General features: G+C 42.3%; 1 protein-coding gene and 1 long non-coding RNA gene across 4 annotated transcripts in view; one reads left to right on the top strand and one right to left on the bottom strand.

Annotated features, from left to right (window-relative positions):
* The window catches only part of SYNJ2 (synaptojanin 2), a 54,775-nt gene that overhangs the window by 16,211 nt on the left and 13,797 nt on the right, over nucleotides 1–24,767 (bottom strand). For 2 of the 3 annotated variants that reach the window (XM_081854309.1, XM_081854311.1), the window contains exons 4-15: nucleotides 22,717–22,942; nucleotides 12,716–12,799; nucleotides 11,268–11,329; nucleotides 9,653–9,749; nucleotides 6,771–6,943; nucleotides 6,430–6,511; nucleotides 5,984–6,133; nucleotides 5,733–5,898; nucleotides 4,707–4,898; nucleotides 3,496–3,577; nucleotides 2,669–2,809; nucleotides 1,113–1,305 (exon numbers count right to left, since the gene is read on the bottom strand). In XM_081854309.1, the coding sequence (XP_081710435.1) occupies nucleotides 1,113–1,305; nucleotides 2,669–2,809; nucleotides 3,496–3,577; nucleotides 4,707–4,898; nucleotides 5,733–5,898; nucleotides 5,984–6,133; nucleotides 6,430–6,511; nucleotides 6,771–6,943; nucleotides 9,653–9,749; nucleotides 11,268–11,329; nucleotides 12,716–12,799; nucleotides 22,717–22,942 (1,648 nt within the window). The remainder of the gene's footprint in view (nucleotides 1–1,112; nucleotides 1,306–2,668; nucleotides 2,810–3,495; nucleotides 3,578–4,706; nucleotides 4,899–5,732; nucleotides 5,899–5,983; nucleotides 6,134–6,429; nucleotides 6,512–6,770; nucleotides 6,944–9,652; nucleotides 9,750–11,267; nucleotides 11,330–12,715; nucleotides 12,800–22,716; nucleotides 22,943–24,767) is intronic. The other variant, XM_081854310.1, reaches the window with a different exon arrangement.
* Nucleotides 6,975–15,527, top strand: LOC309337694. Its single transcript, XR_014154501.1, has 3 exons — nucleotides 6,975–8,934; nucleotides 11,111–11,303; nucleotides 15,500–15,527. It is a non-coding gene; the product is annotated as an uncharacterized lncRNA (long non-coding RNA).

Below are 24,767 nucleotides of genomic sequence, written 5' to 3'. Positions count from 1 at the left end.
GAAAAAATTGAATTTTCAAGCACAGATTAAACAACAGGATTTTAATCTTCCTTATTTCTGAGTGCTGTTTTAGAATTTTCTTCGGAGTATGGCCCATTAATAAATACCGGGCACTACGTTTCTTGATACAACTTTGATCTTTAGTTTCAGTACAGGCCACTATCTTATACTGAAACAATACTGATCCTATAATCTGGCACAATCACAGTTAACTAAGATAGCTCAAGCGCATATGCACATCTGTTTTGATGACGCATGCTTTTAACTTGAAAAATGTGCTTCTACCAACAGAAATGGCCCACACAGAGATATGAGATGCAATGCTAGCTTCCTGGCAGGGGTGTCCCTGACATTTACCTTGAGGGAAATGGAGCGGTGGAGGCATTGGTTCAGTACAAGTGCATCGGTGGAGCCAATCCAGTGCTGCTGCCAGTGAACCTGCCCCACCATGCCAACCTCCCTGCCATTTCACCTCTCCCACTCCTGGTAAGTGGCAGCAATACTGTTGCCAGGAAACTAGTGTTGTTGGTTCCACCTCCCCAAGTGAGCCACTTCCTGTCCACTAAAGCACAATCTTCATATTAAATGAAGGTGAATTTGCCCCTTAAAACTATAGTCTCACACTACTATAAATATAAATTGAAACCAACTGTAATAAAGATTTACTACAATTCTCAACCATCAAGCTTTTGTTTAGAGTCCATTGTTTCAGCTAAATTTAAATGTTTGTTATAAAACCAAGCATAACAAAAACTCAAAACATACCCAACAAAAATATATGCGTTCCACATCAAATTGTGTCTGCAGCTATAGTATCACTAGAGGGCACTGTTAATATGGATATATTTTGAATACAGATGTACAAGCTACTTCTAAGCATGGTTTGCCCAAATTCAGGCTATCTTTTTAAGGCTTCAGAATCAGCAGCTACAGAAATCCACACACACACGAAGATAAATGTCTGTGCTACATTCCCTGAATTAAGATTGGGGAGAAGGGAGAACGGGTGGAACTTTACACCCACCCGCCCCTGAATATATTCATTTTGCTCTGGTAGTTTTCATGGGTGATAATTCAGCACAACTCTAAATAAAACATTTCAAGAACCTCACCATTGGAAAGCTCAGCTTCTGTGTGATCTCTTTATAGTCCTCATTCCGCTCTTTCACCTGAGACTGACCAGCTGTCAAGTGGCTGCATAGAAAGCATAAGCTGGTGCTATGAAACTGAAAACGGATGGCAACTGCTCCTTTATTGCCAGCTTTCCCTCCCATTCCAGTCTTCACTGTGTCCACTGCTACATCCCTGGGCAGGAGAGAACAGCCAAAGACAAAAGGAAGCGTTTGCTAAGGAAGTGTAAAGGAAATACATAGAACAATAGGCACAGTAGACTGTCACTAGGTTGGCTGGATGGCCGTCTGTCTTGGATGCTTTAGCTGAGATTCCTGCATTGCAGGGGGTTGGACTGGATGACCCTTGGGGTCCCTTCCAATGCTACAATTCTATGGCTCCATGACTAGCAAAGAAGGATCCTGTGCAAGCCCTGCCAAAATGAATGAACATGGAAGGTCTGATGCATCTACATGGGCCTTACAAAAGAGAAACTGCCACTACACTGACTTTATCCAGCTCATGTATTTGTTATCTTGACGTGATGTCACAGAACTACACTCCAGGTCTCTCCATCTAATACTTGGGACTGTCCTGTGACCACACCCTCAACGCCCCTGCTTCTGACCCTCCTTGAGTGTTTTTGTCTGGCTGAACTGTGTTTCGAACATTGATAATGCCCCTTGCTTGTGTGTATGAAGGACAGAGCAGGGTGTTTGTGAGTGTGTATATCTGTGTGCATAGCAACTAGCCTAGCATACAAAGGTAGACTTTACATTCATTGCCCTGCCCACTTTTGCCTCTGGCGGCACACTCAGCAGTCGTATGTGGCCACCGGGATATTTCCCAGAATAAAATACAGCCAACTCCCCTCACCCCAATAAATTTTGACCCATTTTTCACCCATTCAAAACTCTAAATCACATTTGGCATAGCAGCACTTCTGAACCTGGGTTTTTTTTTTTAAAAAAAAAGTTTATTAAGGCTTAGATGGAACAACTGCCTTGAAAGAAATATATAGAATTAAACAGAAACATTATATATTTTTTAATTTTGCTCACACTCCTTTGTTCATTCTGCCATCTATCTAGCCAGCCATATTCAAGATGCATGCCATTAAGCTTGCCCTAAAATATAGTTTCCTTAATGGAGGGCATGTCCAATTTGAACACATATCAATAAAGATTCCAAGACTCACTGGTCGTACTCTGTGAATTATTCAAGCAGAATCCAATTCAAAGGGAGCAATTCATCAATCACAATTCCTGCCCATATTCTTTGAAAAAGAATGGAGTTTGCTGCAAGAATTACAGTTGGTAACAGGATCCCAACAGCAGAATCCTTAATTCAGTGGGTCTTACTTATGTTTAGGATTTCAGGCTCAATCACTGATTATGAAAGTTTCTTTTTTAAAAAAACAACAACGTGTGTAATGCAAAAGCAGCATGAGCAAGAGTGAGTAAATTCCCACTTAATAATTATTTCCCTTCACTTTCACCAAATTTGCAGTGAAAGAAGACTTCTACTTGCTCCCAGTTCCCCACTGCAGGGGATATACCTGATGAAGGGGACATGGAAAGGTCGTACAAAGATGAAGAGGCAAACACCAACAAGCTGTGCTGATGTCAACAGAATGTATCGATGTGTCCTGGAAAGGGCTTTCTGAAGCTGTTCCCCCCACATCTTCTTATTAGTTGTGCTGCAACAGGTAAACACAAGCATTAATTGCAGCAGCAATTAATTGGATAGGGCATGAAATATTCTTCACTGGATAGAACACAGAGTTAATTCCAGAGCTTATAAATGGCACCTTATTCATAACTCAGGGCTGCATCAGCACTTTATCTAACTATCATGTTCATACAGGATACACTGGTCTTACTCTGCTTCAGAGCCCCTCTGTGTCTCCACCACTTCAGGCAGATAAGACAATAATAGACCAGTTTCTAACAGAGATTCAGAGAAATCAGCATTTTTCATTTCATTCTCTTTCTGCCATGTTTGAAAGGCTGCAAAATCATAGTTATTTATTGCAATGAATAAAGCCCATCTGAGTGTGGTTCACGTATGAATGAACATAACTTGATTATTCAGCACTTGATGATGTTCCATTGAATGAATGAAAGCAGTTTCCATTTAAATTTATTGTGCTTGAATTGATATCAGGTGATATGAAAGATTTATTTGTGGTGATTCATCTTTGAAGGCTCATGAATGCATGACAATCATCACTTGATGCCAGAGTCAACAGGTGATAAGCATGCATATGTGAACCAGCTATTAGCATTTTGTGAATTATGCACGCACCACTACACAGAGTATAAGCAACTATGTCAATATATGATATGGAGTATAATACAGTTAAATAGCTCAGTTTAAGCATACCTAGCATTCACAATATTCCCAGCATTTAATTCTACCATCTCTTCAAATCCCACGGCAAATATGTCGGCCGGACAATGGTCATCTATGGTAACAGGAGGGGGCGGGGAAGAACACATACAAAAGTGAGTTGATGCTTTGTGAGTATGTTTCCTTTTCTAATGTAAAAACAAAATAAACCATGGTTATTAACCATGGTTAAGTGATTTCAATGGTTAGCTGGTCAAGTTGAGAGAGTATGTGAGAGACACTAGTGCATTATGCTTGCTTTCTGTAGGCACAGATGCGCATACCCAGCTTTTAGTAAAAATGCCCACTCACCCACAATGCAAGCAAGTATGATTCTAGAACAGAACAGGGTTCTTCATCAATGGGTTTCCATGTGTCACTGGACTGCATCTTCCATAAACCCCAGCTACCTTAGTCACTGATTAGGGATGATGGGAGTTATAGTCCAATAGCCTGTCGCCCAAGGTTGCAGAACACTGCCATAGAGAAAGGCAACAGAACTCACAAAGCCCAGTATTATTTCCCATGTGCAGCTTTGGCTTTTTCTGTGGTGGAATACTTCCCTCTATTATTATACTGTATATGATAATCCTAATATTGACTTAGATTTTCAAATATTGCTCACACATGCATGTTCATCACAGAATCCCCCTTTCAGACTTTTCTACCAATCAGGGGGTGAAATTCTGTGTTGTGCTCTTCCAAACAATCCATCTACACAGACATTGTAGCTTACCAGGCGGAAAGATTCCTCCCCCTCCACTCTTCTAGGGGTTCTCCTGACCCCCAAAACCAATTTTGGGAAAAGGGGAAGACCCATTGCACAAATGGAAGTCTTTGTACAGGGTTTCCAGGGCTGATTAGGTGAATCCCACCTAAGGAGTGCCTTAAATGTGAACCAAATTCCAGCTTTTCAGATAGGATGGAAGTATCTTTGACCACCGAGGGTGAAACTTAAAAGTCCCTCACTTTGAGTAGAAAATATACAAATGCTGCATTTTCAGACTTCTCTATTAACCACATTATCTTGGACTATTTATGAACAAAACTAGGTTTCTAGGTGGTGTGCAAGTACCCTAACAATTTTAATGCCCCACAAACTGAGTTAGAACAAATACAAACACAGATACATGTGTATGCTTATATGCAGGAATACGATATGTGTGTATGTAAGCACAAATACGCTTGTCACTGCATGACAATACCTTGAAATTCTGAAACACCAGAAAGCTTCGGGGAATCCAGTAACCAATCTGTTAACTCGCTGGTACCAAGGATATTGCTCTTAAACTGTTTGCCTCCGTTTACATTCCAAGTCCCCATAGCAACACGAATTCTCTTGAAGTTTGTGAATTCAAACTGATGCTCTGACATGGCTTTCAAAATGCTAGGGGTCACTGATGGAAAGAAGGGGGGGAAAGGGGAGTAGGATTTCTGCCATGAAATAAAACGGACCATATGAATCATCAGAATACCAACATCTCTCCTGATAATTGCTTTTGTTGGCATGCCTTAAATCACTAGGGATAAACATTTCAGGCTATGCCACAAGCCACAAGTGATGCTCTTCCTCACAGTTCATAAGCAGGAACATGAACAGTTCAGGAGCAACTGGGCAGCTTATGAGGAAACGTTAAGCAGGCATTAGTGCTCATCTGCTGTTGGGCATTTTGCAGACTGACAGCGCAATCCTATGCATGTTCACTCAGAGGTAAACTTCTATTGTGTTCAGCAATAGAAATACACACAGAATTGCAACCCGAGAATCCAAACCAACCTATATCTATTTTTGTTCTCATGCACATAGTTGTATTATTTTAAAAAGTTTTAAAAGACATAATTAATAGGAGTATGAAACTACTGAAATGTATATAAATGATAACTATAAATAATTTAAATTAAAAAAGAGGGTGAAGACATGAGTATGGGTCTTTTAATTGGCGGCCCCTAATTGGTGGAATGCCCTCCCCTGGCACCATCACTAGCTGATTTTAGGCACCAGGCGAAACATTCTTATTCTTCTAGGCCTTTGAATTTTTATTTTAGTGTGGTTGGGTGGAGTTGGATCTGTCTTATCTGTCTTTCTGTCATGGGGCAGAGTTGGAACTGTCTGCCTGTCTACCTATCTTTTACATATACTATTTTCATTGACTTTTGTCTGAGCTGCAGCTGCTAATTACTTTACATACCAATACCAAAAAGAAAGTAAGTCAGGGCTAATTCTTACTTACTCAGCAATGCCGTGTGGTCCATGAGCATCCTCTCTTTTTCCGCTTGCTCTTCACTGTAGAAATCACCCATAAGCAGCAAGTCAATGGCTTCCTGTTTCACACCATCAAAAAAGTTTGACTGGATTGTCCGTGACACTGAGCGCGCCCCATCCTTGAACTTCCCAACCTATAAAACAAAAGGATTAATAGCATTCATTTAACTCACAGCGACAGCTTCCAAGAATATGATGATTATCACTTCTCTCCTCTACCTTAGCTTTTCCATCCAAGGCACGGCTGCCTGTAAAAATCCTACTTAGGTTGTGTCCATTGAGGGCCCACATTGCTTTATAAGACTCCAGGAAACGTTCAACTATAGGCTTGGAGTTTAATCCCAGGCTCTCTAGCTGAGTGAACAAAACCTGGATGAGAAGAAAGAGAAATAAGCCCGAGAGAAACAGGTAAGATCAGTGCCCTCATCATATCCAAAACTTGCTGCTGGTTGTTACATTAAGGATTTTGCTCAGGATATTAATCTCAAAGCGTAAGAAAGAGCCCTGCTGGATCTGGCCAAGGAGCCAAGCATCCTGTCCTCACTTTGGCCAACCAGATACGTATGAGAAAGACACAATCTTTCACCTTTTCACAAGATCGACATAATGCAGGCATGAAAAAGAGAGGGAAGGCATTCCTGTATAATGTCTGGTGGATCACTCACCTCAAGTGCTATGAAGGACTGAACGGTGTTAGTTCGAGCCAGACAATCCAGGCAGTTGGTTCGCAAGGTACCCATCTGTTGACTTCAAAAATCAAGTCAAAGAATGAAATGATTTAGCATTCCCACAAATCCCAAAAAACAACTACTTTCTAAACACCTGCTGAAAAGGGAAGAAGGGAAGAAGCAGATACATAAATATGTAGAGAGTTGGGTTGTTTACTGTTAGCTTCCTTTGCCCCAATCCAATGAGGATGCAACCTTCCATATGCAGAGTCAATGCACATCTGGAGGCTCGAAAAGGAAAGCACAAGCAATTGGTATCAAAGGGTTAAGACACTCACCGGAAACCTGCATGCTCGCCCTTGGTGAAGATGCCTAATTCTTCCCAATGCAACTTCAGCTGAGGCCCCAGCAAATTCTCAAGCTTCTCCATTTTCCCACCTTTTGCAAACTGGTGGTAATCAAAATTAATCATGGGTGTATCTCCTGCATGGGATGATGCCCAGAGCAACTTCTAATTGCAAAGGAAAGGGACAGAGAGAAAAAACTTTTTGCATTCATCATTTGCAGAAAAATATATATGATAATATGCACTGAACTGCTGTTGAACCATTTATACCTAATCATGATGCTAAGTTGTAAATTCAACAATATTCACTGCATATTTTAAAATTCAATTCCCTTAGGTGTTTTTTGTTGTTGTTGTTGCACTAATCAATTTGTTTACTGCTCAATTTATAACCAAAACTAAGGCCTCAGTTAGACTGTGTGGGCCTGTGTCCCACACATCATGTGTCTGCCACATGATGTCACATAAAGTATTAGTATGTAGTTGTGTGTTGTCAGAATACAGTTTCATGCCAGTATGTATTTTGTACTCACAACCTAAATGCCCATTCCAAAGTCTCTCCTATGGATTGGGAGATATGACAGAGAATAAAAATTACACTTCCCCGCAAAAGGGCATGAAATAATGCAAAAAATAAAAATAAAGTTGTGATCCAGTTCACTATACCAGCTTGAAAGTACGAATAATAGCACATACTCAGGGTGCAATCCTGTGCTGAAGATATTTGAAGTGAGAGGCCATAGAATTCAAAGGAAGCTCTGCTACCTTAGCAAGAATGCAAGATATGCTGCTGCCCTCCCCCCCCCCCCAAAAAAAAATACCAGCAGAAAACACTCCAGGTGCACTGTCAGAAAGCCACATGAGGCAAAGTGCTTTTACAGTACATTTATTTAGTGTTTCTATCCTCCTTTTAAGCTGCATTGCATATAGGGAGAGGTATTGATGCAAATGTTTCAGATTGAGATATTAAACATGGTTGCATTCTTGCTTCCTGTGTTTGCTCACTTAGAACTATTATCAAACTCATTTCAAAGTTCAAATGGCCAAGTTCCAAAATAAATTCAGAAGAAGAGGTACTTCAGGCACTGACGGTGTTAAGAACTGCTTATAACTAGAGGAGAGTCATGCTTCCACAGTCTGTTACTGCCCTTGGATCTGTTTCTTTGGTAACTGCCCACACTTCAGTGACTATTTACAGACAGCTGCATTAGGGAGCATACTTGGGAATGATATCAGACTAAACCATTACTATCTCAGCATGAATCATTGTTCAAAGTATTGTGCCCAATTGTGCAGCTGGGCTACTCATTAACAGTACAGAGAAATGACAAATTATCATCTCTAACAGGAATTACAGGTGATACTGAGAGGGAGGATAGGACCTAACAGGGGAATAATACTGACAATGAACTTCAATGCACAGTGGGAGTTTGTGAGGGAGAAGAAGTGGAACCACCTGAGGGCTCAGTCCATGCTCATACCTCAACTTCCTCTCCTCATGGGGAAGAAAGTAGAGACTGTAGTGCCTGTATAAATTTTATGGAATGAATGAATGAATGAGGGTTTGGCCAGCATCAGTTGTAGTGGCTGGAGCAGAGTGCCCAGTCTTGGTCAACAGGCTTTGATCTTTGATCAACTTGCTTGTGAGGAACATTGTCTCCCCCTTGGAGAAGGAGGGAGATACAGCTCAGACACAGCACAGCATCACGTATTTTTGCAAACCACTTAGAGGTTTCATTACAATCAAGTGGTATATCAAAACAATATCAATTGTTAAATATATATTTTTTAATAAAAGGAGGGGGACTTCAGGTCCACCTGGGGTTCCAATTTGAGTCCAATAAATCATTTATTCTAAACTGTGCCCACCTGTCAATTAGGTGACATCACAGTGATGGGTAGGTAATGTCACGTGGTGGGTAACAGTGGAGGTGGCATATGGCTGTGTGCCCTAGTTCACTGTGGGAAGCCAGCATGGACAATGATCACATTGAACACATCCTGCTCTATGTGAGTCTGTGAGAGAGTCTCCTGCAGGGAATGCCTCTGCATACCAGAAGCCTGCAGAAAGCAGGATTGAACTCCCCGTGCAACAGCTGTTGTGTGGGGAGTTGAAATCTGTTCATTATCTCCCTGTACCTGCCAACTCTTAACAGGTGGGCAAAACTACCTATGGGTCAAAGTTTGTCTGCAGGGGGGAAGGAGATAAAAGATCTGGCTTGCCAGGTCAAAAAGGTTTCTCAGGTCTGCCATAGGGCAAGGAGGCTGTTGGGTGGGAAGATAAGAGACAATTGCAATAGTTAAGGGTATGTTCCTCTTTCTTTTCTCAGTGACAAATATGGTTGGAATTTCAAAGGCATACTGCTATTTAATTTTTAAAATATTTTAAATACCAATAATATGATCTGGCAATCTCTGATTTAAGTGGAAATATCCTTTCTTTGGAAATGTTGATGATTTTCAAAAGAACTGATTTTTAAAATATTTTATTTAACAGGATTTATCATCAGCAGTTATATAAATATAGCATGCAAGTTAAAATTATCTATAAAACCCAGGTCTTAAAAATCAAGCTAAGTCAATGTTTTCCAAAATAAAATCAGAACTTTTAAAAGCATAAATTGTAAAATAAAATAGCATATTAAAATACATGTCAAATTTACATGTCTGTATAGGCTTAATTAACCAAGAATGGTTTGGTTTATCCATTTAACTGATGTGCTTACAATGACATTTACAATTGACATTGTGATGGTAATTGCAAAGGCCGGACAGGAATATCTTTCTAGCAAACATTCATATATACAAACTTTATGAAGTCTCCCAAGAATCCCAGTTATACTAAACAAACATGTCTTTGCTCTTTGTTTTTACCTTGAAAGCCCTGTTGAGGACGTCCTCTCCTCCTTTGCTTCCTAACAGGTTAACAATCACTTGTTTACCATATTGTTCTTTCATGAGCATTATATGCCTGCAAAAGTAGAAACAGATTGCTTTGGTTTCATAAATATTCGGCATGATCTCGGGTGAAATCTACCCTAGTAGATTGTGGAAATGTTTTTTTAAAAAAAAAATCGTTTTGAAAAATGCATTGAATTTGCTATAGCTCACAGTTGCCATCTGGCGTCACAGTTGCATATTGCACTTTACAACACATTCAAAATATTTTATTTGCAGCTGTATAGCTGAGTCCTAGAACTCTTCTTAAAACACATGATGAGGAGCAGGGACGGCCTTAAAAACACACACAACTTTCTCTGAGAAGCATTACAATGGACTGATTCCCTCCTATATCACCTGAGTTGCTCTACCTGTGGGATCTTCATCTATTTCAATAGCCGTTCACCACTCTTTGCACACAGCCTTCTGCCATTTACTTGGCTTTAGTAGTTCCTAAGAGGTTGTGCAAATGCAAGAACAGCTTATTATACAGGTGGGGGTGGGGGAAATCTACTAGTCTTCAAAACCAACTGTGCAATAAAGGTAGCAAATGCAGAGTTAACTCTTTTTTTTTTGGTGGCAGATCAAGATATCTTCCTTCAAGGTATTACTAGTGCTACAAAATATCCCACCCTTTCTAGCACACAAACTGAATTCCCCTCCCTATTCCTGAAAACATGATTCTTCCCTCAACTGAAGCATCCAGTGCTGTTTGAAGTGTTACAAAGAAAAAACCTAAAATTCTTTTTTTGTTCCAACTGGGGAGCGGGATGGGTGGGTTTGCAAGCATGTGTGCATACTATACAAGTGTTTGGCATGTGATGTGTATATGCATGCTGTGTGTGCTGTATGTGTTCACAGTGAGAGTTGCATGTGCACCAGCTCCAGCCAAACCCAAAACCTACTTCTCATTTGGCCCCACCTGTCACTAGTATGTGTACCTTTGGGAGATGAGGGTTAGACTCAAAAAAGGTTTCCTAACGCCAGACCTAAACTCTGATTAAGACAATAATTTCAATAAGCCTAGTAGCGTTACAGTCTTCAGATGTAGCAGCCACAATGCAGACAGCTTCTTTTTCTCCTTAGTGAAATCCCTGACATTTGTCCCTGCTTCACAGCCAGATTCTGGCATAATGACCAGCAGCAGTTTCTGAACAAGAGGGAAATGGAAAGCAACATGCTGACCCCACAGCCAGTATTTGATCCCTTATATATGGTTAGCTCAGCTGGTTAGAGCCTGGTGCTGACGACGCCATGGTTGCAGGTTCGATCCCGATATGGGACAGCTGCATATTCCTGCATTGCAGGGGGTTGGACTACCCGATCCACAGGATCCCTTCCAACTCTACAATTCTATCATTCTATGGTTATGTGTTATGTCTGTACTTGTAGGGATTCAAGCAAAAAGCTTCTCATAAAAAGGTGAGTTTTGAAGTGGGATTTGAAAGAAGAAAGATGTGACACCATGAAGATGTTCTGGGAAACCCTGGAATGCAAACAGTAACATCTGATTTTACTGAGTTTTCAGCAGCGTCGCAATTAAACCTACTTGTCAAAAGCAGGAGCATTAGCTTCCAGGCCTCTGGTGAGTTTTAGATGATGAGAGCCAACCTAAGTGGATAACAATGAAAATAATAGAAAGCAATAATTTTAAATATGAGTCACTAGATGTCTCCCTTTTTCATTCAAAGAAAATGTTCCTTTATTATCTCTTAGCAACCACACTGCCACCCCCATATGGCACTCAAAGCACAAATTACACATTTTATTAGCAAACAGCACTGACAAATGAATGCAAAATCATATTAACACCCAGTGAATGGCCATGGGTTCACCTTGCCCAGAATCCTCTATCTAACTGACCCTCCAGTTGTCAAGGTGAGTTTCCTTTGGGCCACCGATGAATCTAACAGGCATAGCTGCTGAGGGAAACACCACTGTATTCATTGCATTCTTGAATCTGTCCCTAACTCACATTCCAGAGCTCATGTAAGCATCTATTCTGCACATACACAGATATAACTGCTGTTTTAAAGCACAGACCATGCCTGAACCACTGCAGTTAAAAAATAAACAAGCAGAAAGAATCAGCTTATAAAAAATATTTGAGCTTACAAAAACAAACAGGTCCAGTTTTGAATAATCAATATTTTTTTAAATATACATATTAAGTTTCAAGTTAACAGCTTTTTTGTATAAACCAGACCATATGATCTTCCAGAGTGATATAGAGATGGAGCCATTCATGATTCAAATAAAGGAGTTATTCTCTAAAAACAGTTTTGATGCAATCTGTATGCATCCATTTCAGGTTGTGGCTGACAAAACTCTGCTTTTGGTGCCTCCCTTTGTCATAGCCAATAGTGCTAGACGGTGGCCTTTCTAAGAAGCACTGCATCACAGCACATAAGTTTTGTTTTGTTTTTTTTTTTTTAAAAAAAAAAACACAACCTCAAATCTCAGCACCTTGAATATTAATGTCTCCAATGTTGGCATAGCAACTTCCAAAGTTACCTTAACCACAGCATCAGGCCTCTTTGACATCTCAGGGGCTGTAAGATAGATCACGTCTCTCTCTACAAGGTCAGAGACAGAGCACCAGTACTGGAGAGGGAGATGGGTACTTCCTCCCTGCAACTGGACCCTTGGATGTCCTGGCCCAGTTGATGCCAGAACTCCAACCATCAGTAGGGCCAAAAGGTGGTATGCCAAGGGAGGACCAGGAAGCAGCTTAGATTCAAAGACATCACATCCAGAACCAGGGAGAAAGACAGACATGTTCAGCAGCCCCTCTAACTCTTTATTTTCTTCCAATTATTCCCAGTGGGAAGGAAGCTCTTAAATAATAACTAATCAAAGTGTAAAAAAGGAAGGATAACATTCCTCTGTTCTTGCTTCTGCCTTGACGCTTGGCAGGGCATTTGATATGGTGGTTAAACAGCCTTCAATCCCTCCTCTCGCCTTGGGATTGCAGCCTTAGTGATTTTTGCTATTTACCTGTAGCCCAGGTTGCTCCCAAAATAGTGGAACTGAGCCTCTGATTTGAACAAAGGAAGAAACATCATTGTCCAAATAGATAGTCTACAGAAACAAAAGAGATAAAGCATATTCAGATCAATGCAATTTTTTTGGCCATTTCTCAACTATGTGTATGACTATATTGACTGAAATGCAAAGCTAGATATCACTTCAGCTTGAATGTGAGGTATCTTCAGGTTGTTGTTTTTTTAAAAAATGGCAAAAATACATGGGAAATAAGACATCTATTTGGACCAAAGAAAAGAATATGTGCTATTTAGACAACTGGACAGATTTGAACAGCTAACTTGCTGTTGATATGACAAGTATGAATCTGGGATGGCCAGTCTTTCAACATTAGGGTTTATGTATGTTTAATAGTTGGATGAATGAGAAAGCTTTGGCTGAGGAAGATTTTCAAATCCCTGCAGACTGCAATACAGGAATTTCACTGGCTGCAATGCCCTCTTATATGCAAATACTAAAGGTACATGAGTCCTAAGGTTAAAAGTCTAGTTATTCTAAAATTTAATATAGATTATTATTTTTAAAAATATTAGCTACCCCTGATACATACATGCACGCAGGCACAATCTCTCTTCTCTCCTGCCCTCCCCATCCCTGGAAATGTCACACATATTAGGACCACTCTTGGGTAGCGGTAAGTGGTTGTATTAGCTTCACTTACAACACTTACTAATTTTTGTTAATCACACATTGTGTCTTGGCAACATGTTAAGTAACAAAAAGTCTGAGGACCATCAGGGAAACAAAATAGTTGGGCTGACTAACTTGGTATTCATCTCCTTTCCCAAGATGAATTCACTATTTTTCTTCCCCTCCCTAACCACTTTTATTTTTGTGATGATCTGTAAAAAAATTTTTTTATCTCAGAATGAACAGTATCACCAATACTTATTTATTTATTACATTTATACCCGCCTTTCATCCAGGGAGTTCAGGTAGTGTATACACTTCTCCATTTTATCCTAACAACAACCCTGTAAGGTAGGTTACGGCTGAGAGATTCTGACAGACCCAAGGTCACTTGGCGGCCTTCACCACACTGGTTGTATGGATGGATGGCTGTGAGTGCCTGTGTCTTTGCCTCCCCCAGTACCCATATCCAATTTTAGGCCAGCTAAAAGCCGAGATGAAGCTTCGGATAGCAAGGCACAGCCCTGGAAAGAACAGCACAATGGCAAACTTAACAGCGTTGGCCTATATTTAGCAATTAAATCCTGGCCCGTTTCCACCTGCGATATATAATAGTGGTGTCATTGTTCATCACAATGAGCTTTCAGCAAAGAAAGGGTATCAGACAAGTCACCCAAGAGGCTTCTTTTATAAGCACGCTGCATTGCTCAGGATGAAGGCAGACAGCTGGATCAGCACCAATGCCCACAGGGGAAATGTGAACACAAGGACCATCACTGGTTTGAACAGTATAACTGCACTTAATTAATGGAGTTCATGAATATGGTGGATGCCAGAGTGCTCATGATGGGCAAGTCCCATCTCATCAAGGGAATTTTCTATTTCCTTCCTTTTAATAAGGATACTATGAGAAAATGCCCAGGACCACACACAGGTTTGTGCTCTGTTCTGACCACTGAAGCAGCTCCAAATATTACAATGGCTGCTGTAATCCCGGCTGCTGCTGAAGCAGCATTTCCCCACAGCAGATATGTAACATGTGCACATCATGCACAAGTGAACACCCGTCTTTTGCACACTTTAAATGCCATTTTTTAAAGTGATGGGAAAGGTAGGAATTGCTAAATCAAACACTTCTTTGGGCACATGAATCACACTGAACAAACTAAATGCCTTAAGTGGAGGCAGGGGGGAAGAAAGGGAGGGGAATCTGAATTAACTTCTATTTTTCTGTAAGAAATCCCATAAAGGAAATCCCATTCTTCCCCTGTGTTCATATGCCACAGAAGGAAAACTTTAGGCTCTTTCTGGAGATATGTAAAAGAATGTGAAAGAGTCTACCAATGGATCTGGAAGCTGCTTGCCTTAGATGGCTGCTAGGTCTATTTGCTCAGTATTGTCAACACTATCTAGCAGATGCTCTCCAGGGTTTTGAGACAAGAGTCTTTCCCAGCAAATCCTACCTAGAGATGCCAGAGATGGAACCCGAGTCTTTCAACATGCAAACCAAGTGCCCTACTGCAGCATCCTGAGTGGGAAAATGGCACTCTTCCCCAGTGGCAAAGCTAACCCTGGTGCGGGGGCGTGTCCTGGAGCCGGGGATGGGGCGATCTGCCCATGGGGGTGGGGCGAGCCTCTCTGACACTTGGAGCCTCTCCGCCACCTCCCCCTCAGCTGTAGGGCAGCTGAGGGAGAGGCAGTAGGCAGACGCAAGTCCCACGCTGCCGTTTTAGGCAGCGCGGAACCTGCAGGTGCCTAAGCCACCACGTCACTCCTAAAAAATTCCGTGAACCCATTTTTTAAAAAACTCATTTTGTCAACCCCCCCTCATTGATGACACCCGGGGTGGACCGGACCCCCTTCCTCCGCCACTGCTCTTCCCTCCCCACCGGCAGCCCCAATTTCATATGACCTGCACACTGGTTGCCAAATGCCTCCCCACCCTAACTTCTTTCAGTTCTCAGGCTTGCAGTTTTATGTGTTCCTGCTAGTTTTATCAGGCTTGTAAACTAAAATGGCCAAAGAAGTTAAAACGTTAAGTGTTGGCTTCAGTTTAGAAAGCAAAAACTTGAAATTGGTTTGTTTTCTTTTCTTCGCCTGTTGCAGTGAGTCATTTCCAGCTACCAAAAAGAGATGACTCATAGCCAAGCTGAAATGCCAGAAGGCTAACTCAGTGGGAGACAAAGGAATACCATTTATGTATAAAAGAGCTGCCTGGAGATAAAGCTCATTGTTTTTTTCTCTCCTGAAACCAGGGGAAAATGTCAGAACTAATGCAATGTAAAGGGGTCAGAGAGCCTTCCCTCAGCATCCAGGTTCCTGGGGTGCCATTTATTCATGAAAGGGAAGAGCCAGCATGTCATTATGAAGCAAGTGGAAACAATTTTTTCTCCACTGAATTAGAAGCAGCCAAGTTATTACTTCATCACTGATTATCCAGTAGTCTGCTAAGAAAGCAGAAGAGATTTCCCTCCTAGGCTTGTGCATTCCAAACTGGACTGGATTTCAGCCATTCTGAGGTGCAGCCCTGTTTGGAAAGAGTGCAGCGGCTGCGAGTGATGCATATATAAGTGAATGAGAAAGAGGCTGGCGGGGGGGGGGGGGGAGGTGGTGACTTCACCCAAAGCCTCTTTTGCTAGTTCCAGAGAGAACGATTCTCGCTAACTCTATCTAGCTTCCTTCTCTCAGCTTAATATTTAGGGCATGTTTTGGGTGTGTTTTAAGCCAGAATGCCAACTATCGCTACCACATGGATACATGCCACTTTCCAATATCAGCATTAGAAAAAGCGTTTCTGCCGACTCTTTAGGTGACCTGATAAGACTGATAAGGGTGACCCATACCTTTCCCAGATCTACATTTACAAGAGGATAGCAAGTGCAGATTTATTTTTCTTCTGGGTCTGCATAAATAACAATCTCATACCTATCAACTATCACTCTCTGCCAAGGAAGTGGGGCAAGCAGTAATGTGAGCATACCCTAATAGTCACTGCCGCATGTGCAGATGAGAGCTTCACTAGTAGAGGTTCTGGGGAGAGTCAAAGGATGGGAAACAAAAAAAGTAAACAAAAAAGTTAATGCAAAAACAATGTAAATATGTGGCTAGAAATGGGGGGGGGAGGAATGACCTCACTGCATTTTAATCTGTTAAGATGAATACCCCCCTAGACAATATGGAGCCAATTATCATGTTTTGATAGCCTAGTTCCAGAATGACTTAAGTCCCCAGTTACAAGAGATTCAATATCTTCACTTCTTCCAAAATTTAAGTCATGTCATTCCTGTAGCAGTGATCCAGGTTAAAAATGGTGCTCATTACTATTTCTAAAGTAAAATTTATATTCCATATTAAAGTGACTGAATGAAGTTCCATGGAACAAAAATACAGAGCTCCATTATCCACTCAAGTGCACTGAGCAGCAAAGGCATAATCACTCCTTTTTCTCCATGCCCTTTTTCCAGTTTCAAATATCTCCTAACATAAATATAAGGATAAATTGAATCTATAAAGGAAGCAATGCTTTCCAGCAGTGGTGGGGAACCTCTGGCCTGCAGACCTTATTAAGACTGGCAGGCCTCTGCATTTGGCCTGCAAGGTCATTTTGGTCAAGCCGTGCCCACCTGCCCTACATATATATGGCATCAGGTGCGGAGCAGGTTAAGATGCAGCTCTATGCTGATTGCAAAGCCTTGTGCCCTTGCAAGTGTGTCTGTGAAGTGAAGTGTCAGTGTTTGCAAAGGTACAGAGTTTCGCAAAACATTATGCCTTTCCCCACATGATTTGATTTCAAACCATGTGGGCAAAGGAAAATGCTTCAGGTGATGTCATGGTGACATCAGGTAAATGACAGGTGAATGGTCCACAGGGGACAGGTCACTGCAGCATCCAGCCCCCCACCCACCGCAAACTGGAAATGATTCTCCATCCCTGCTCGGCAATCATTCTCAAGCTTCAGCAAACAATTGCTAATCCTTTTGGTCTGTCCTCAATTGTCCAACATTGAGCTTCTTTGCATGGCCTTGGCTTCAACTATTATGAGAGAGGGAGAAAAATGCAACTGATAGCTGCCAACAGCCTTATCCTTCATGAGGATGCTTAGCCTTCAAGGCTGATACAATGGCGAGTTGGACAATGAACATGAGAAATCCCTTGCAGAAATCCAACGCTTCTATACAATTTTTAACCCCTGAAGAGAAGTGCAGGTGTTCTTGCAATGTGACAATAGTGACACCCGACAGTATGCAAGCTATATTTCAGTCACTGTATCCCAGGCAACAGGAGCCTTAACGCTGAAAATCATTGTCAGCTCCCTTCCTCCTACTCTGCTCCAGGCCTCAAATTATCTTAGCATCATATAAACAGTGTTTTTATTTGACTTGTCTTATTTGAACATTAGCATGCACAGAAGAAATCATGTTCGCTACATAACTAAAAAAGAGAGAAAATAATAATGCCGAGATCCCCATAACATTATCAAGGCTGAGAGCCAGGCAGGTGTAGAGGTTAGAGTGTTGGACCAGGGACCAGAGAGACCAGGGACTGAATCTGCACTCGGGCATGAAGCTCACTGGGTGACCTTGGGGGAGCCGCAATGTCTCAGCCCAGCCTACCTCACAGGGTTGTTGCAAGGATAAAATGGGGAGGGGAAAGAACCATGTATGTCACCTTGAGCTCCTGGGAGAAAAGGTGGGATGCAAATGTAGGGAATAATAAATAACTAAAACTGTCTGGAAAATTATAAAAGCTACTGCAATGTACATGCAGCCTGCAACCCATAAGTCAGGCACTAGTAGAACAAGATTCCATGCGCTCTTTTTCCCTTTTGCAAAATGATTAAGTATGTTGTATGAATATAGGTACAGTTTGCCTTTTATATGCAAGCATTTGAATAAAAAGTTGTTTATGATGCCAGTAAGGTCTATAAAATCAGCACGTTGTGATTAAAGTTATCACCTGTCCTTTTGAGTAGAGAGACATACAAAACGACATGTTAGCTCCTCATCCATCATAACAAGAAAGCCATTCCTCACAAAAGAATGTATTTCTTAGCCATTAGAAATAAAATGGTATGGTGCTGCCAGTCCTTTCTGTTTTGCTTTCTTGCATTGTTTGTTGAAAGGCTTTTCATAGGCCACAAGTCCAACAAACATAGGTGCCATTTGGATCTCAAGGTTGTGGGTTCAAGCCTCACGTTGGGCAAAAGATTCCTGCATTGCAGGGGCTTGGCCTAGATGACCCTCATGGCCCCCTCCAACTCTACAATTCTGTGATTCTATTATAATTCTTCAGTTTCCATAACAATGCTAAGGAAATGTCTAGTATCCTTCCCAGTTTTTCTCTTTAAGACAGTAGGTGCATGAACATTACTCGACAGCTTCATTTTTAGTGAGTAGCATTTCAATCCCGGATCAGCAAACACTACCCCTTGCCAGAGTTCCCCAACAGTGCATTTTCTCTTACTTACCCCCCCCCCCGAAACAACTATCCATCTTCTAGCACATTGCATACCACAGCATCATTTCTTATGCAGATGGTATCTCAACAGCTAGATACCAAAAGGAACATTTGGACAGAGCTTAAGTATAAGCTAACTAGAGATCTGTCCTCCCTCACACACTACCCCAGTTTGGATGCAATGAAAATCTCTAGTTAGTCTAAACAGGAAGTGTCTGTTTCTAATCCTCTCCTCATGGCCACGCCAGAGGAGGGAAGAAGAGAAGAGGTTTGCTACTGCTCATGCATATACTGTTAAAACATGGTTTAGTATTATTATGTGCAAAATAGGCCTCTCAGTTACACTGTGAAAACAAGGCCCCAACAGCAAAGTATTTCAAATCATTAGCTTAATGAGACAGATTATAATGATGGTGGTGATGATAATTCCTTCTTTAGCTGTAAGAGGAAATAATGTTGCCAAAGAATTAGATATATGTATAGAAGGCAGGGCCATCAATACTTCTTAGCCAGAATGCTAACCCCCAATGCTCAGGGGTGTGACTAAAGATAGGCTTATACTTTTGCCCTCTTGCACTGTGCTGTCACTGAAGAATGCAGTGAAGAATTCCAGTCACAGGAAAAAGGGTTAGTTGAACCACCTGCCTGGTAGTTACGGTATCATGGTGACTGTTGTGTATTGAGTCAAAGGATTTTATATCTGTATTATTATTGTCTGTATTTGCATTAGGGTAAAGTAACTGCCTTTTGGTTCCAGAGGGTACAGCTACTATTGGTTCATTTAAGCTGCTGTATTTGGATCCTCTGTCTTATTGGTTGCCTCCAAAAGGCAGGACTGTGATTGCCTGATATTGTTCCCTCCAAAATGTATCCTTTCTAGCTAGTTCCCTGTCCCTATAAATGTAGCTCTCCCCTCCTCAAGTTTCAGTCTTGTTGCGTTAATAAAGAAGTGTTACTAGAGAACTGTCTCCAGCATATTATGTCAAGAGAGCTGAAATCACAAACCCCACGTCACAACAACTGGCGACGAGGATGGGATCCGGAATGCTGAGGAGTGGTTAAACGCAGCCCTGCCTCAGAGTCCGGATTGTAGCTAAGAACAAGACTCACTGGCCAGCTGAGAAGACGACCCTGCCCACAGGACAATGGAGAGTCCAAGGGTATTGGAGCCCTTCCAGCCATCAGAGCCCCACACTTGGGAAGACTACGTCGAACGCTTCGAGTTCTTCGCAGTGGCTCAAGGGATCACCGATGCCAGCAAAAGAAGGGCCACATTCCTGAGCTACTGTGGGCCTGAGACCTTCAAGCTGGCCAAGGCATTGCTTGCCCCAGCGAAGCTAAGTGAGACATCTCTCAAAGATATTCTTGCCTGCCTAACAAGCCATTTAGCGCCTACTGAGACCAAGATGGCCCGGAGGATGGAGTTTCATAAGAGGCAGCAGCATGCTGGGGAGTCTGTATCTGCATTTCTAGCTGAACTGCGGAAGCTCGCTCAGCACTGCGACTTCCAAGATCTGGAAGAGACTCTCCTGGATCGGTTTGTCGGTGGTCTGAGCAGCAAAAAAGCCAGAAGACGCATCGTGGCTAAAGAAGAGGTTACCCTTGCTTCAGCCTTGAAGGAGGCCACCGCCACGGAGAATTATGAAAGAGAGGAGCTTGATGCCAGTCGCAGGGCCCCTAAGCCACAGATAGAAGTTGCGCATGCCATGGACGAGCTAGAGGCTACTCCGAGCCAGAGCCCAGTTCGTGGGGTCGAGTCAGTGCGTCAGGCCTGCACAGTGCACAAAGATCACCGAGGCAGGTGCCCTGGTTGTGGCGGAAACCATGAGCGGAAGAGTTGTCGTTTCCGGGATGCTATGTGCCGGACGTGCGGAAAGACAGGTCACATCGCCAGGGTCTGTAGATCGGCGGCGTTGGGAGCGACAGGAGCACCTAGACTGGAGCATTGCAGATCGGCCACAGCAAACCATGTTCTAAAGGACTGCCACTACGTAACGGAGATCAACGGGAGGGTCGTGCAGTTTCCAGCGCAAGGCAAGGCACACGTCAAGGTGAAGATTGAGGGTCAGCTGTGCGACATGGAGGTGGACTCCGGATCTGGATTCACTATCGTGTCGGACCAGACCGCGAGGACATTCTTCCCCAGGGGTAAGTTGCCCCCTCTGGAGCCCTTCCCGGCAACTTTGCAGTCATACTCAGCGGGCCGCATCCATGTCATGGGAATGTGTGCCGTAAGAGTACAGTTCCGGGACAAACAGGCGGTACTCAAACTGGTGATTGCGAAGGGCAGTCGCCCCAGTCTCTTGGGCACTGACAGGTTTCCCGCCCTGGGACTGAGTATATCAGGGCTTAATTCAATCCAAACCTGCCCCGAGATGATCGAGGCATTATACAAAGAATTTGCTGGTCTCTTTAATGGAAAACTGGGTTGTTATAAAGGGCCCCAGTTGACTTCGAATTGGACCCTGGGGTGGCCCCAATCCGACTCAAACCAAGGCGAGTGCCATTTGCACTGCAACCCAAGATCGAAGCAGAGCTGGATAAATTGGTCAAGCAGGGAGTTCTCTCACCCGTGGACTCCGCTAAGTGGGAGACTCCAATCGTCACGCCCCTTAAAGCAAATGGGGAAGTTAGGATCTGTGCTGATTACAAATGTACTATCAATAAGGCACTCAGGGGAAATTCATACCCCATTCCAGTCGTATCACATCTGTTGGCTAAACTGGCTGGGGGCAAGGTGTTCGCCAAACTTGACCTGGCACAAGCTTACCAACAGCTGCCAGTAACCCCACAATCAGCGGAAGCACAGACTATTGTCACACATAAAGGGGCGTTCAAAGTTAACAGATTACAATTTGGAGTTTGTGTGGCCCCAGGGATTTTTCAAGGGCTCATGGAACGCCTGTTAAGAGGTCTGCCGGGGGTCTTGCCATTTTTTGATGACGTTTTGATTGCTGGAAAAGACCCACAGGAACAGGTTGCGCGTGTCCGTGCAGTGTTGCTCAAGTTCAAGGAGGTGGGGTTGCAACTAAAAAAGGAAAAATGCAGTTTTGGGGTGCCAACTGTGGAATTCTTGGGGTTTAAAATTGATGCATCAGGTCACAACAGTGACAAACATTACACTCTTGATGACAGGAATTCATGATTTATTTTTGTTTTAAAGCAGAAGAAAGGATAACGGAGAAGAGATTGACACAAAAGCAATATATGATCATTTCAAAATCAAACCCTGCACCATAATTAAAAAATAAATTGCCTTTTACGATACCATAGGAAAATGGTTAAAATATGTCATAAAATACGCTTTACATTTTCGAGTGGGTTGGTGTTAGTGTCCTTGTGAACACAAATAAATTCACATTTCCCTTTACCTGTGCATGAGATGTTTGGTATGGACTATTGAAGCTTCAGGAAAGAATCTCTGATTAGAACCTAGTCCAGTCCACAATCCTTATGGGGAAAGTGTGTGATAATGAACAAGAAGAATTTATTTTGCTTCTATTCTTCCCCACTCAGGGATTTTTTTTAATGTACTGAAAAATCACACTCCCACCCCCAACCGCAGAATACACAAGCTCTCAACTGTAAATCAAATGTTGGTGGGGGATGCAAACTCCAAGCCAAACGAATTGAAGAGGAGGGAATGGAGTGGGTGTATTCTTCTGTAGACATGTGTAATGAACAAAAATGAAAAAAGCAGAGTTAATGAATAAACTGTGGGCGGTTAGACACTACTTCTGAAAAGCACTTGCTAGCTTCTCTCATGTCACTTGTCACTGTGAAAGATGTCATCCTGATCCCTCAACTGCCACCCCACTTTGTGTAAATGCAATCAATTATTTAGAGACATGGGATCCAGCCCTTACCTGCTCTGTCTCAGCAAAGTTAGAAACGTGGCCATCATCATTGACTCCTCGTATGTGAAACCGGGCACCAGCTCTCTCGCAGCTGATCCGGGAGATGAGACAGGCCTTTGCCTTCTTGTGAGAAGCGTACAGAGTGCGAATGTCCACCACACCACAGATCACTTTTAACAGCCAATCAGAGCAATTCACCTGGTAGTGTTTAAAGGGGACATGCAGTAGCTGGTTCCTGCAAGATTCAATAATAATCACTCACTAGGTGCACTATATATTATTAACAAAGCTAACTTTAAAGTATTATCCCTTGGTAAGGTTTTATAATTTATTTGAGTTCAAGCTACAAGGCACTGGAAGGATTCCAGTCTTGCTTGTTTCTTACCAGAACACCAATATTACAGTGAAGATAAACCTTGGGAAATATTCTGTTAAGGTAGCAACTCACAGAACCACAGACATTTTAATAGGAGGATTTCACAGTTCAGGTTGTGACCTGAAAAACTGCAGCGCAGGTTCAATAGTTTTTAGTTATGAAATCCTTGCTTGCAATCAAATCTGAAAAAAATAAATGTAGTGCAACTTTACCACATTGTGTGGTAAAGTTGCATAACTTGTGACCAACCAAGCTGAATTCAGCCCATCAGATATTTTGGCCTTGAAAGATCCTTTTTTTACTGTTGTAATCAGGCAGAATCTCCCCATGCCCTGGGCTTACAATTACTATATTAATATATGTAATCTTCCAGGATCATAAATATTAAAAAACTTTGGGCTGTATTCAGTTGTGGTTTTGCCTTAATGGATGCACCCAATTTTTGCCAACCTCTCTAACACACTTAAATTTCCCTAAAAGCTGCTCCTTGGGATCATGTAATCCTCCAGAACAGAATGGGACACAGCAGTAGGGAAGGCAGTGAAAATTGGGTGCCTTGCCTTGCCAGGAACAGAAGTACATTTTGCTAAGACGAAGCTACCATTAGATACCACTCAAAAAGTCTACAGCTATTGTTGGATTTCCCAGCACTACTGAAAGGAAATATAACCAGTAAAGGCAATGTAGTCACTTCTGCATCTGACTATGTTTAATATTCCATACTGTTTGTCTGGCAATATGAATATATATATTTGGATAGAAGCTACTGTACTTACTACTCAGTCAGACTAATTCATTAAATACAATTTCCTTTGAATGAAGACAGCAGTTTTCTGTGAAAGTATATTCTGTACTGATATCACTCTTGCAAGCCATTTGCATCCCAAAATGCCACCACATGATGCAGATAGTGGGCACAATCCAGGTAAAAGTTGCATGCTTTTAAAAAGTCCCACTGATTTCAGTTAAGTATATAACTTAAATCTCTCCCATTTAAACCAGTGGGACTTTTGGCCAAATTGTGTCAAATGCATTTAGGAGAACTGAGTCAAGAAAAATTACACAAAATCTGTTTTGAATATATTTAGGTCTATTAATCAACATGCCAAAATTGATTAGATGAGCCCTGATGGAACAGACTGGACTTCCCCACCCTTGTACCCTCCAGGTGTTTTGGACTCAACTCAGCACCAGCCAGCATGTCCAAAAGCATGGGATGATGGGAGTTGCAGTCTGAAACATTTAGAGAGCACCAGATTGGGAAACGCTGGGTCAGACCAAATAGCCATCTTGCCCAGGATCCTGCTTCCCACAGCAGTCCTGCTGGGTCTCAGAGAAGCCCAGAAGTGGGTCATGGAAACACCAGCATCGGTACACCTCTGAACCCAGCTGCTGGGGATCTCAAATGGGAGAGTGCTCTTGGGTTCATGGTTTCATTGCAGGCTTCCCATTGGCATTTGGTTGTCCAATGTGAGAATGCGATGCTGGATGTGATAGCTCTTTGGTCTGATGCAGCAGAGCTGTCCTGATGCTCTTATTGGCATAATGGAACCCTGAAGGCCACATGGAGAGTGCCATATACAGCAGTAATTATGATGGTGCATTTAGCTGTCATGACTAGTACCCAGGAGAATGTTCACTCGATCTGTTGCCCACCTTCGCTTTGTGACTATGTGTCAAGCAA

This window comes from Podarcis erhardii (genome assembly GCF_964252035.2).
Source record: "Podarcis erhardii genome assembly, chromosome: 3".
Lineage (NCBI taxonomy): Eukaryota > Metazoa > Chordata > Lepidosauria > Squamata > Lacertidae > Podarcis > Podarcis erhardii.
Note: the sequence above shows the minus strand (reverse complement) of the source record. Positions and strands in the feature narration are given on the sequence as shown.